At 46.1% G+C, this 12,655-nt stretch overlaps 1 protein-coding gene across 6 annotated transcripts in view; it reads left to right on the forward strand.

Moving 5' to 3' along the window:
- Positions 1–12,655, forward strand: part of POU2F1 (POU class 2 homeobox 1) — a 615,583-nt gene that overhangs the window by 531,790 nt on the left and 71,138 nt on the right. For all 6 annotated transcript variants that reach the window (XM_078656693.1, XM_078656695.1, XM_078656696.1 and 3 more), the window contains one exon: positions 197–376. In XM_078656693.1, coding sequence (XP_078512819.1) covers positions 197–376 — 180 coding nt within the window. The remainder of the gene's footprint in view (positions 1–196; positions 377–12,655) is intronic.

Below are 12,655 nucleotides of genomic sequence, written 5' to 3' on the forward strand. Positions count from 1 at the left end.
TCCTTGTCTACAATATGTAATGATGCGTGGCCTTGTTAAAATTGTGTTGTCTAAAGTAGTCTTATTTGAATATGGTATAAAAGTACCTTTCTCTCAAAATTGTAATGTCCATTTGGCGTAGCATAAAATAATTGTTCATGTAATTTACTTACTGTTGCTGCCACTGGGAATTGCCTTGTGTGCTTCTTTTTATCAGAACCAAAAGCCTACCTCGGAGGAGATCACCATGATTGCGGACCAGCTTAACATGGAGAAGGAAGTGATTCGTGTTTGGTTCTGCAACCGGCGCCAGAAAGAGAAGCGGATTAACCCACCTAGCAGTGGTATAACCAGCAGCTCGCCCATTAAAGCAATTTTCTCCAGTCCAACCTCACTGGTAAGCATGAGGATCTTTGACTGCAATCTGTGTTTGCATAGACACTTTTTCTCAGCAATGTCCTAGGTTATTTGCTTATTAAATAAATTACTCCATGTACCATTTCTCACCTTAGCACTGCCATTGTTTGAAAATATCCAATCCTTCGTTTTTTGCATGCAAAGCATGTTGGGTATATCCCTTGCATAAGACTTAGAGGTTAAAACCGACATGGGTGCTCAGAGCGTTTATGGCGGACAGTTGGTTTTCCATGGGCTGTCCTTTGGACTTAGCACACTGAGTTTTTTTTCTTCTAATAATGCAAAAAAAATTGCTTTCTCATCAAAATATCAATATTTACCTATTGAGAGTAAGGTTGAATCATTTGAGGGACTGTGGAACACATTTATCCACTGGCTTCATGATAATGTGGACCCGTGTGCATGTTTTTATGATGACATAATAATGGCTTGCAGAGTCAGTTGGGTTGGCCCGTCCAAGAAAAGCATAGAAGGGTGATTGTGTTAATTTTAGATCTTCTTTGTGCATACTGAATCTCCCTTCTTTAGTCCTGGCAGATTTCAAACAGAACACACCCCAGCCTTTGAAGGGTCAAACATCTGACCCTGATACCTGCTCTCCTTTGAATAAGATGAGGTTCAGGGCTTCCTCCCGTCTCTTCTTTTGGGAGCTAGCCTTTCTGTCCTTACCCGCGCTTTTCCCTGAATAGGGTCATCACCACTTTTCTTTTGGTCACCTCCCAGGGACTTATTGGGGGCTCTGGTGCATACCCACTTATCAGCTGTCTTGCCTAGTTCCCTAGTGATAGACCACTTAGAGTCCACCAGATGTTGATGCAACTTCTCTGAGTGACAGTTTGTCAAAATGTGCTCTTTGACAATAAAATTGTAGAGCCCTTCATATTTGTCTACTTGGTTGCCTTTAATCTAGCCATCTAGTGCCTTAACTGAAGAGTCAACAAAGTCAACCCATGTCTATGAAGCTCCCTTCTGTGTTGTCCTAATTTTCTGGCTATAGTCTTCACGGGTTAACCCAAAGAGCTCTACAAGTGCTGCCTTCATGTATGGGTAGCATTCAGCTGTCTCATCCTCAAGTGTTAACAATCTATCTCTACCAATTACAGATACTAACGCCCATAGTAGTGTACCCCAGTGTTGTGTACCCACCTTCCTCATCCTGAGATGTCTCTCCTATGATGCCACATTCTTGTCCATGTCATCCGCCTAAACATAACGAGGAAGAATCCCTTTGGTAGCCTGACATACTGGGCCCCCTGTTAGACAGTAAAATTATTTCTGCTGCCACCATCTTTTCTGGGCTCAAGGCCCAGCCTGGTCCTCCTCTCTGCAGGAGCCACTCTTTTCTCAAGCTATTGCTCGCTCCTTCAGGTACAAGGCTGCCATATCCTTCTGGAGTGACCTCTAGCTGGCGATAGAGCCTGACCTGGAAAGCACCCTTTGCCTGGTGTAAGGGGGTGTATGCTGTATCCGCTCCTTCTGGTGCTGTTGGCATCCTCCTGCATATTATCATTTTTCCCACTAACTTGTGTTAATTCTTTCTCCTGCAGTAGAGGTACTCTGTGGGCCTCTTCCCACACTTCGGGGTCTTGATCAACCCATTTTTCCTGGCCTTAGCTTCCATGTTGATCTTCTTGTCACTCCAAAAGGCCCTCAGCTCATATCTCTTGAATGAGGACAGGTGAGCCACGATTACTTGCTGAAAAAGTGACTCCTGAAACTGTTAAAACTTCTTTGAAATGTTTTTCAAACTTTTTAGTAACTTTGCCACAACTTTCCCAAACTCTTCTCCGTGCTTTGAAAGGTTTTTACAATCCTGTGGAACAATCCTTTAGAAGTCGACAACCACTTAACAGCTTGAGAGGCGAAATCATTTCTTTTCTAGGTGTCCACTTGACGGGTTCTCAGTGATAGCATGTAGGAAGCTGGCTCTGTATATACCAGGGGTCTCCAACCTTTTCTGTAGCGAGAGCTACTTCTGATCAGTCAAATTCATCATGAGCTACTAAAGGCCAAGCAACTCGCGCAGTTCTGAGAGACCCCCCACGCCCACCTGTAAGGGAACTACAAAGTTTGCACTACTGTTGGCTGCGCAACCACTGAGTGCAGTTAGTGTATTGATGAGGGCAAGAGGGTTATTTTTTTACTGAGATGAATTTAATAGTATCCTGGCAAGCCAAGTGACTTCATATGGGTTGTAACACTTTCAGACAGTCCACTCCAGACTTTTATATTACATTTTGCATGGCGACATTTAGAGCCCAAAATTCCAATACTAAAAGCACATACACAAGGCCCACAATGCAACGTGGAAATGGAAGATGGACATATATTTTTATAAAGACACATTAACACCTTGCTCTTCCATCTGCTGATTCAAGATGCACAGACGCACAGTGAGCACTTCACTGCCTGCGGGAGAGCTCCTGACGGGCTGAGGGCATCCGCAGCAACACCGGAGCGGTCCTGAGGGAAGTGAGCCGCAGGAGGGCCCCAGGGACTGCACCGGTCTGTGGGGTCTCGCCGCGCTCGAAGCTACGAGCCCTGTGCTGCCTGTAGGAGGGCTCCTGGCTAAGGGGGTCGATCTACCGGAGCGGCCTGACAAGACTCACGGCAGCCCCGAGGGCGGAGAGGCCCCACGAAAGAAAGGCAGACTGTTGCGCTGGTTTCTGAGACGAGCGGGACATAGAGCAACATAGGATCAGAGACGCCGGCTCCACGGCAGAATAGGTGGCGGCTGCAGCGGCTGATCGGTGAATGCGGTAAATTTTACTCAGCATTATAACTACTCTTTGCTGCATATCTCAACAGGCGAAAGCTGGAAAAGGCGCCTAACTCATCAGGAAAAGGTGTTTACAGTGTTTACATTGCCCCATCCGTTTTGATGGGGAAAGGTATCTACTTTGCCCCATTCGTTTTTCGTTTGTTTTGCAAAACATCTCTGCTCAAAATGGCCGGGGCCATAAACTGCAATTAATCCCCTCTTGCACCACGCCGGAGTCCACGAGGCCCCTCAGCAGCACCACTTAAGATAACCAGACTGAAGATAACACTCCCCTGGAATGCAAGGTCCGAGCCAGCCGGAATAGAATCTGAAACTGCTTTCCCTGCTTTGAAAACAGCAACAACAGAAAGAGGACCAATGATACTATCCCCCTACTTGGCAGCTGCTTTGGCGGCCATCTTGGACTAGTCATTCCCATCATTGAACATATCCTTAGAACTGGCCACTCATACCAATCCCACCCATCACAGACTTTGCCTAGCGCTGCATCTAATTCTTCGTGGGACTAAATGGCTGCCTTTTATTGCAGTATTATAGATGGTATTTCACACATTTTATGTAACCTGCTCTCATATTTTACTGGTTGAGCACGAGTCTTGTGTCTATTGTAACCTAAGTCTGCACCTATACTGGTACCAGTATATCCTTAGCATTTATTCCAGCAGGTATTTAGTATTCTATCCCTATTTGCATAGCGTATATTTTTGTTAGTTGATCCCATCTCACTTCTATCCCTACTATGCACTGATTGATACCTCATATACCTCATTAAGTTGTTAATTACACCCACTCACTTTATACTACTGGATTACATTGATGCTACCCCTACATTTGGGTTATTTCTGGACACTCTTTAGCATCACGGTTAGTTCCATTTAACTGATTGCTACCTCATATGACCTGTACATTTTTGTATGCTGCACCTACTCACTGTTTACTCCTGGACGACACCGATCGCTACCTCATATATTGGATATTTGGCCACTCGCTAGTGCCCCATTTATGCTATGCAACCTACGGTTGACGTTTGTTCTTGCACTCGTGTATTACTTTTGTGCCTCCTCGGATTCAGTAATTCATAAGTAGCTCAGCCCTTTTCTATATTGTATATGTGGTAAGATACACCTATCTCACCCTCATCCCTATCACTCACCATTCAGTGTTCGCGACCTCTTTTATTTGTTGATTCTTCGATATAAGCTACCTCACGATGCTGCACTGATTATTACTACCTCATTCACTCGTTTAGTCATGTAAACTGCACCCAGCCACTTTCTACACTTGACTACGCTGCTGTTACCTAGGACATTCTGATGTGTAAATTTTGATTCTGCCTAATCGGTTCCACCTCTCATATTTTGTCCATGGTGTAAGCTGACTGCCACCCCGCATATAGGACACAACAGGAAGGCCACACCTGCACTGTCTTGTTTGTTTTTCGATTTACACTGACCTCTATCTTTTATACAGTTGGCCACTCACTAATGTCATTCCTCTGCCCTGTAACTAGCGGCTGACAGTTTTCTTATTGTCGTCCTATCTCCTACACCCAACATCACTTCACTCCAAAATGGAGCTCAACGGCAAGCACACTTTTAGAATTAACTACCCTTCCACACTCTCCAAAAAAGCCAATAAACGTTTTAAACATAACTTGTTGAGGCTGCACCCGGAAACACCCTTTGCTCCTCCCTCTTTGGACCAAAATCATCAACAGCTCCCTGCAACACGGCCTCATTCCAGACTCCCTTAAGGTGGGGCAAGTCACGCCTATTCTCAAGAAACCTACAGCTGATCCGTCCGACCTAAACAATTACCGGCCCATCACCAATATCCCCACCCTGGCCAAACTGCTGGAGAAATGTGTCCAACTCCAACTAACAAAACACATTGACCAATTTGACCTCCTCAACTCATCAATCAGGCTTCCGAGCGAAACATAGCACAGAAACAGCCATGACACACAATTGATGACGCCCTCCAAATTCTTGATCGCAATGAGTCCTGCCTCCTCATCCTTCTCGACCTCTCGTCAGCATTTGACACGGTCAAACACGAGAACTTGCTGGAGCTGCTAAGCACTAGAATGGGTCTATCGGGAACAGTTCTCAAATGGTTTTCGTCCTTCCTTCACAACCGGTCTCAGAAGTTCAAGATCGACAATGTGCTATCTTCACCTGTGCCTGCAGATCTAGGCGTTCCACAAGGATCCTCCCTCTCCCCTACATTGTTCAACCTTGTCATGGACCGGCTTACCACCTTGCTACAAGCTTCCAGTGTCCAGTTCCATATGTACGCCGACGACACACAACTGTACCTAAAGCTTCAATCCCCGGATGATATCAAACATCTGAACTCCACGCTTATTAACACTCAAGCCTGGCTAGCCCATAACCACCTCAAACTAAATGCTCTGAAAACTGAGTTCCTACTCATCTCACCCCCGGCGAAAACTTCCACCACCCAAACATGGCTCAACAACCTAACAGCACTCAATGTCCAACCCACCATCGTGGACTCAGCGAAATCCCTAGGCATCACACTGGACGCCAAGCTCAACATGCAGCAGCACGTCAGCAAAGCTACAAAAGCAGCTAATTTCCAAATCAACACACTGAGGAAAATTAAACCCTTCCTCCCTGCTGAAGACTTCCAAACTGCTGTACAAGCGTTAGTCATCCCTCGAATAGACTACAGAATTGTGGCCCTCAGCGGACTCCCGCTATCCACAACAGCACCCTTAAGAGCCTCCCTGAACGCTGCTGCGAGACTCATCACTGGCTCAAGAAAACATTCGCATATATCCCCAGACTTAAAGTCCCTAAAATGGCTGCCTTTTGAAGCCAGAATACAGCTAAAAATTGCAGTTATGACACACGCGGCCGTGCACCACAATGCACCCAACTACCTCGCCCAAAAGTTGTCTATATCAGGAGGTTCGAGAACCAATAGAAGCTCAAAAAATCTACTCCTGAAACCGCGTAGATTCCGGAAAGAGAACTTACAAGCGCTCCTTCTCAGGAATGGCACCCAGGATTTGGAATGCGCTCCCTCCTGAAACCAGGCGTATCTCCTCTACTGCACTCTTCAAGAAAGAGGTGAAAAACATCCTTCTGGCCAAGATCTCCGGAACGGTATAGGTGCTGATCAGAGACCCTGCATTGCCTTGTGTCAATGCACACCTTGCCCTTTGACACTATACCTCTACCTGATGGGGTCACTACTACGCTACTTGCTTACTACCGACCAATACATGATACACGCTGAGCCACAGATTCACTCTCCCGATGCCCCCACTCAATGCTCTCTCTATACTAAAACATTGGTATAAGCCTTCCACACACCCAAGGTGCACCTGAACACCTCTGTAGGGGGATCAATGGTCGTCTTATATTTGTCTAACTGATTGTATATTGATATGTTTTATATATGTTATTATTATCCTATTATGTTTGTTACTACTACGTTGCCCCAATTACCTCTGCTCATTCTACTGCCCCTACCCTGTCTTTGTGAAGCGCTCTGATATCTGTAAGGATCTTGTTCGCGCTATATAAAACTTTGAATAAAATAAAATAAATAAGATGTTTTATGTGTAATATGATAGTGGGGTAGAGTGCACCTTGGGGCCTCCTACCTCTGCTGCTTCCAGTAAGGGAGTAGGTAATGCATGGACCATTTCAAGACTCGCCGTTTATCTGCATGTTGGACCATCTGTAGTTTAACACTGACTTATTGGTCCCTGCATAGAAGCTGTTACAGTAGTCGAGTCGAAGTGATTAGGGCCACTGCGACTGCCTTTCTAGCCATGTAAGGGAGGAGATCAAAAGACGTTTTGATGGACTTTCAGTTTTAAGCATGTCCCTGCCACTGCTAGGGATTGCTGACGGAAATAGTACTGAGTCACATTTCACCCCAGGTTCTTAGCTACCTTCACTGTATATGGGGGTGGAGGGGCGGAATGTCTATAGCCACCGAAGGCTGTGGGAGAAAGTATTGGATTTCCCTAATGGCATAATTTCTGTTTTTTCTGAGTTACATTTAGGTGATTATCTTTCATCCATTGGAATACCGCTGTGAGACACTTGCAGATTTTCTTCGGCATGTATGGATTGTTCATCTAGTACCAGAATTAGCTGAGTATCGTCTGCATAGGAGATTATCTCAATGTTAAGACGTTACCAAGCTAATGAGAGGGGCCATGTATGCATTAAAGAGCACTGGTCTGAGAATGGAGCCCTGTGGTACCCCGAAAATCTGTTTTGGTTTTTTTGCTGATTGATACTGGCCGAGAGTGACACATGAGTGGGGCATACTATTGGAGGAGGAGATGCACGTGGTCTCTTTAAGCAGATGACTATAGGAAAGTTGGTTTCTGTCGCAGTAACCTCAGATCCCCCCCTTACTTTTTGCTAGATTTCAGATGCACTTTGACTTGATGTGCCTTAGGTCCCTGCCAATCAGGTTCGCAGGGCCTGTGTTCTTTACCAAAACTGTATGTCTGTACCCCCAATTGGCACCCCTTCTGCCACATGTAAATTGTACCATGGGTTCCAGGGGCATTGTGACATTGAAGGCCTCCAAGGGCTGCAGCACTTATGGTGCCACCCTTAGAGGCCATGTACCTTTACACACATTCACACACACACACACACACACACTGCCATTGCAGGCTGAATGTTTTGGTGCAGAGAAAGACTTGACATGGCACATTCCTGTGTGCCATGCCTGCAACCATACGGCCCGATTGGCCCTCCGATCCCAGCAATCCAGAGACCGAGTCCACTGTGGGTTGACCCCTCCAGCACTCCCAGACATTGCCTGCAGCCTCTGCACTGAGACCCCCCAAACCGCGAGTGGCCCTGCAAGGTGATATCTGAACTCAAAAGACACCCCAGTATCCAGCCGCCCTGCGCCCAGGAGAAGAGGACCTGAGTTGCACCTACGTTCCCAAGCCCTCCAACTTACCTGCCCAGCGGTTAGTTCCTCCCGGAAGACTTTCTGGACCAAGCCTGCAGCCAGCAGCCAAAATCCAAAACCACAACTTCCATTGAAAACAGTGCCCCTGACGCCAGATCAGCACTCTGCAACCGGCCAATCCTGTGCCGCTGTGGGTGCACCTTGTGTGCTAACTTGGATCCCCCTTTTGCCCTGAGCTTAACACTAGGAGCTTTGCTCCCTCAACCCTGTTGCTTGACCCAGAGCAGCCACCAACCAACGACCCCCTAACCCCATAGGCTAACATTGGGCCTCAGCATTCTGCACCAGGCCGCCCTAGTGCTGCTAAGGGTGCTTTTTGAGTGAATCCTTGACCCTGGGGAAACCCTTGTTTTAGCCCCAGAAACTCAACCCCAAAGACCGATTGCTTACCTGCAAACCGATAACCTAATTTAACACTTTAGGATTGCATTGACTGTTTTTCTCTTAAATTGAAGTGCAGATTTGAATTTGTAAGGTAACCTAAGCATCTGTGTTTTAATGAAAAACTGCTTTACCTATGTTTATCTACGAAATGTGTCAGTGTGATATCTAGACATATTGCACTGAGTAGAAAAAGTAGTAAAAAAAGTATTCTAAAAAGTAATCTCAAAGAAATTACAAATGCTTACTGTTTTGAAATATTTTACAAACCTGTCTGAAAAGTACAATTCCACTTACCTGTACCAAGTCCTGCTTGGTTCTAAAAATAAAATACAAATAAAATATTTTTAGTACAAACAATTGGTCTGAGTTCATTCTTCGAGTGTGTGACATAATTTCTCGCCTGAGTGTGTACAATAAATGCTTACCACTACCCTCTGCTAAAGCCTTACTACTCGCCCACACTACCACAAATAGTGATCTACTTTTACCTTTATAAGCCTTTGGGATCCACTGGACTGTGCACACTATACTTTACTATGGTATAGTATATACAGAGCCAGCTTCCTACTATGACATCCTGATCTATGTTCGCGATAATCAGGTGGCCATAACCGGGAAAACAGATACACTATCGAAGTTCCGGGATGCCTCAGGACTTGGGGTGAAATGGTCCAAGACCTGTATATTTCTCGTACATCCAGAATGCCCGCAGCAGCAATTTATAGTGGACACGCACCCAAGCCTCTGGGAGCCGCGTACATTAAGGTACTTGGAAATTAACATCTATCATAGTCCTCGATCTTGTTGGTGGCAATCTAACTAGACCCATTGCCTCCCTTCGTTCCCAATTGCTGTTCTGATGTACCCTTCTGCTCAAAGTACAGGGCAGGGTGTCACTATTGAAGCTGGTTTTGCCCCCCGTCCCCCTTCTGTTGTATTATTTTCATAACCTTCCGGTGAAACTACCTCGGAGCACCTTGTTTGCCATGTTAGGGAGTTTCCTTTGGAATAAGGGCAGGCGCCGAGCGACGTATAAGATGCAGCTACCAGTGGAGAAGGGGTGCTTTGGGGTTCCTAACTTCAAACACTATCTGATGGCACATTTGCAGTGGCCTGCCTGCTGGTTAGCAGGGCAACTTGTAGAAGAACTGGGTGCACCAGCAGGTGATCAAGCACAGCTCCTAGTGATAAAGACTCTTCTGCCATGGGGGGAGATTCCCCAGGGGACCAACAGCCTCTTGCGAGTGTCACACCTTAGAGGCCAGTGCTTCATGCCAAATAAGCCCCAGTACATGCTTGATTTCAACTGGATTCCTTCCAACACTTGAATGATGATTGGAAGGGGCGGCGTGGAGATGTGGGAGGAGACAGGTGTTTAGACTCTGGGCGTCTTGCTCCAGGATGGCGTGCTCATCCCCTTTGTACAACTGCACATTGATAATAATCTCCCGGTGGGCCACTTCCTGGCTCATGGTAGACTAGTTGCGGAACTCTGCTGCCTGTGTCGCATCACTGACACTGAATCCGAGCAACGCCTTTTGATGCACACTTTTTATTCCAAAGCTGAAAGCCGCTGCTAGATTACGTGGCTCATGCGAACAATAGCACACCCACATCACAGGATCCCTTTCTACCACTTCACAGGACATGGGAGAGGGACATAGGCTGGTAAATTGACACAGGAGGAGTGGGACAGGGCGCTTTACCCGTTCACCAGTTTCTCGCAATACCAAATTCCAATATATCCAACACAATGTATTACTCAGGGCTTATCTCACCCTGTCCAGACTCAACAGTATTTTAGGTTCTCCCTCCGGCTGCCCGTGGTGTCAGGCCCCAGATGCTGACATGGCACATCTGTTCTGGCTTTGTCCTGTGGCTATGGACATTTGGTGTGATGTAACAGCTTGAGATGGACTGTTTCCATGGGGCTCAGGGTCAAAACTGATTTGTATATAGCTGTGTCTGAACTGGGGTGGCGAAGTGAGCTAAAGAACTATGATGGATTCAACCCAGATCTGTGACTGCAGGTGAGAGTCTGAAAAGTTTCGGCGCTCCGTCCATCATCCCCTTGTGTTTGCCTGAGTTGGCAGTGTATGGCCAGACGTGGGTCCCTTGCTCACTTTGCCACTGGATTCAAGCTAGCCAGGCTGATGAAGGCTGTTAGCCCAAAACCGGTCCCAGGATGCCTGTTCCCGGTCCAGGGAAGACATGGCGTGGCAGTTCAGGCTGAACTGTTCCCATGAGGCACAGGTTCAAGTCCGATTTGCATATAGCTGCCTCTCAATTGGGGTGGCAAAGTGAGCTAAAGAATGATGATGGATTCAACTCGGAGCTGTGACTGAAGGAGAGGGTCTGAAAAGTTTAAGCACTCCGTCCATCATCTCCTTTTGCAAGCCGTCTCTTCCTGATGTTTAGCCATAGGAAAGTGGCGACTGCTGCAAATCTCTTCTTGGACTTCGCGATGTTTATTGTGCACAGATTAATCACCATGAATTGGAAAGCACCTGGGCTTGCCGGCCTTGGATCACTGTGCATGGTGACACTTAAATGGGGTAAGGCTGAGGAAGTGGCACTGCGTCTGGAGGAGGCACAAGGGTTGGGTAGGACAGCAATTGCAGCAGACTGGAAGGGCGTGTTAGATGAGTTACATGAGACCCAGGAATGCTCCCCTGCCTGTGAGTGAAGCATCTGGTTGGTTATGTACAGGATTGCATTGTCAGAGAGGTAGCCTGTCCTCTTCCAGAGATTGTTGCACTGGCGGTAGGACTCAGTGAGCATGGGGGCTTTGGGGGATCATGGAGGGGGGACAAGATGTAGTTCCCTTTTAGCACAGATCTTGGACTAAGGGAGTGGAATCCTGAGGCCCATGGTGGTTGTACTGTGGGAGGCTACTTCCTTCTAAGGCGGTCCTTCTAGGTACTGATGTAGCAGCACGGCTTGTTGTTTCTATATTTATTTCACTTGTCTATTTTCTTAATGAACCAATGACTCCCGCTAATCCTGATATTACCTGATAGATGCACAGTGCCTGTAGTGAGATTGAACTATAGTGATATGTATAAAATATAGGCATGATCCTGTATTGTGCTGTAATATAATTTTAAAAAATGATTCAGAAAATCCAACAACACTGAGAAGAATTAGCTATATCACTAATCGGGATGAAGAGTCAAGTCTGTGGAAGAGATTAATTCAGCGTGTTCTCTATACAAGTGAGCTTGAGCTCTTAGAGCTCACCATTTGCAGTGATGTTTACTTTAATGTGTTTACATAACACAGAGACTTCCTTTCAGATAGCTCACCCCATCCTGTGTCTTAATCTGGGAAATAAATTCAATAGCTATGAAGAGAAATGGACATAGCTTGAAGATTTGACTGCATTCTGAGTGTCACAGGATTTATTGTAATTAATTCTTCTATTTAAGACATCTACAAATCTTTGATGGAAACATTCAGATCATTAGCGATATATTTGTGTGTCAAAGAATGTTTAATGCTTCCACCAAAGAAATGAAGGAGCCCCTACGTTACCAGCCCAACCTTTTGTGGGGGCCTTTCACACCTTATAATGTAGGTGTTCCTTCACCAAGGTAAAACTCTAGCTACTCTGTTCATCCAATACTATGGACCCACACAATTGTGTGAGAACATTTACAGAATGGCCTCCCACACCTTACAGGTGTCAGGCTTAATCATCGGCCGTCCCACCTTTGCCACAGAACCCTCTAATGGCAAACAAGCCCAAATTAGGGCTGTAGTTCAAGCATAGCAGGAAACTAAGAAGAAAAGGGAAGGGGGTCCAATAAAAATCCCTACTTGTTCACTTTTTAAACTTGTATCCCTTGGTGGAGGAGGGATGGTTAAAAAGCAAAAGGAGTAGGGCAATGATTGCCCTGTTATGGCGCTAATTGTCCGATTATAAACAAGCCTGTCTGTTTGATCCATAAGGTTGACATGTTTCAGCCCCGAACAGGCCCCATCAGGGGTCCCGGGCTTTCTGCAGGACCGAATTGAACCGTATATATCCATACAGTGCTTCCCTATTACATGCATACTAATATCTGATAGAGACTACTAGCCGCAGATTCCTTAACGTAGAATTATCCCCAG

Source organism: Lissotriton helveticus, chromosome 8 (genome assembly GCF_964261635.1).
Source record: "Lissotriton helveticus chromosome 8, aLisHel1.1, whole genome shotgun sequence".
In the NCBI taxonomy this organism is placed as follows: Eukaryota; Metazoa; Chordata; class Amphibia; order Caudata; family Salamandridae; genus Lissotriton; species Lissotriton helveticus.